Here is a 1,769-nt window from a genome sequence, read left to right on the forward strand (position 1 = left end):
TGATACTGAAGAGGGATCTGAAGAAGCAAACGGTATAATAAAATGTTCTTATCTGAAGAATTAGTGTTTTCTATATCAATATATACTTATAATCGTACATATATTTTCCCTTGATTTTTCTTTTTCTTCAATCTTAGAATAATTCTTTCTCTAACACAGTATACCAAAAATAAAAACATACCTTGGATGTAAACGCATTCAAGAGAAGCCCAAACCTCATTTTAATCATTTCTCAGCCCAGCCACAGGGGAGCACTGTTTTAAAAATATTTTAGATAGATGTATATGATTCTTTGTAAATGGTGAAAGTGCTGTCTTGTCTCTCTGATTGGTTGTCCCCCTACATTGCAGTATTCTACAAAAAACTGGAACAGGCCTCACGCTGTGCTCAGAGTAACTCCTGCTGAGGAAGCCTGTTCAGAAGCTGACCTGGTGCATTGATTTAGCTGAGGATCCAAGGCATGGAGACTCTCCTGAAAGTGCTTTCAGGCACTCTGTTGTGGCAGTTGGCATGTGAGTACACAGTGCAGTCTAGGAGAGGCTTATAATGGTGACAGCACCCTGAGGGCAGCAACTGGGTTGTGTTTCTGTCCTGTGGAGTGCCCTCGTGGGAAGCAGACAGAAAGAAAAGTGTGAGAAATATTCTTTGATTATGTGGTGATTTTAATGCTTTGAGTAAAGTAGAAGGAGAGAAAATGACCCTTCCTTTATGAGACTGAGCATCTATGAGCGTTTGCTGTGTTTCTTATCAGGCATGAGAAGCCTAGAAGTGCAGCAGAGTCCTCAGTCCATGATAATCCAAGAGGGAAAAGATGTCATCATCATGTGCAAGTCCTCAGAGACTTTATATTCACTGCATTGGTATCTTCAGAAGCGTGAAGAAGGCCCTATCTTCTTGATGATGTTACGGAAAGGTGGAGAAGCGAAGAATCATGACAAAATAGTTGCCACGTTTAATGAAAACAAGCAGCAAAGCTCCCTGCACATCACCGCCTTTCAGCCCAGTCATTCAGGCACCTACTTCTGTGGAGTAGAGACCAGTGATACCCAGGCCTCCAAAGGTTGTGCTCAAATCTGCAGCTGGGCCACAGATGCTCACCTAGCACACGGCTCCAATGGAGCACTTAACAAAGGCTCATCCAGGAAAAAAAGAGAGATTTGAGTGAATTTAATTGCTTTACATAAAATGCAATTAGTGGACCAGGCTTTTAAGAATGTATCTAAGTGGTCAGTCTTTTGCCAATAATTCTATAATTTCCAAGTAGGTAACTATGTACTCGTGTGGTAGATAGCTTAGATTAAGAGGAGAATCACATAAATTTCAGATTCAGATACCAGAGCGAATTGTGATATGACTTAAGCTCCATATGTGAACTACTTTTTTGAATGAATTCCGTGTGAAAACGCAAAGTAACCTCTCTCCTCTGCTAGGTATCTACACCTTGTCATTATGAAGACAGTAAAAACAGTAAAAATCAAGTTTTTTTTTCTAATTCCTTGTAGGATATCAGATTGTACAAGATTACATTGCCAATGTTGTCCCTTGTCTGGAGAGGTCACTAGTAATATTTTTTTGAAGGGTTTTGAAACCAAAGATCCTCTTGATTTTGATTAAATTTAGCTTTCAATTCTAGCTCTAGATATTCTCTCTGTCTCTGTCTCTCTCTCTCATATACATACAGGCACGCACGCACGCACGCACGCACGCACACAGATATACCCCTCAGAGACCTAGCCTTTCTCCCCTGATAATCAGCAACCACAGAGGTA

At 40.5% G+C, this 1,769-nt stretch overlaps 1 gene segment (V, D, J or C); it reads left to right on the forward strand.

Annotated features, from left to right (window-relative positions):
• The first annotated feature begins 386 nt into the window (after positions 1 to 386).
• On the forward strand, positions 387 to 1,161 carry LOC120592461 (T cell receptor alpha variable 30-like). The segment is given in 2 exon segments: positions 387 to 512; positions 752 to 1,161. Coding segments are annotated over 2 exon segments (462 nt in total).
• The last annotated feature ends 608 nt before the right edge of the window (positions 1,162 to 1,769 follow it).

The sequence above is a fragment of the Pteropus medius genome, unplaced genomic scaffold, assembly GCF_902729225.1.
Source record: "Pteropus medius unplaced genomic scaffold, Ma_sr-lr_union100, whole genome shotgun sequence".
In the NCBI taxonomy this organism is placed as follows: domain Eukaryota; kingdom Metazoa; phylum Chordata; class Mammalia; order Chiroptera; family Pteropodidae; genus Pteropus; species Pteropus medius.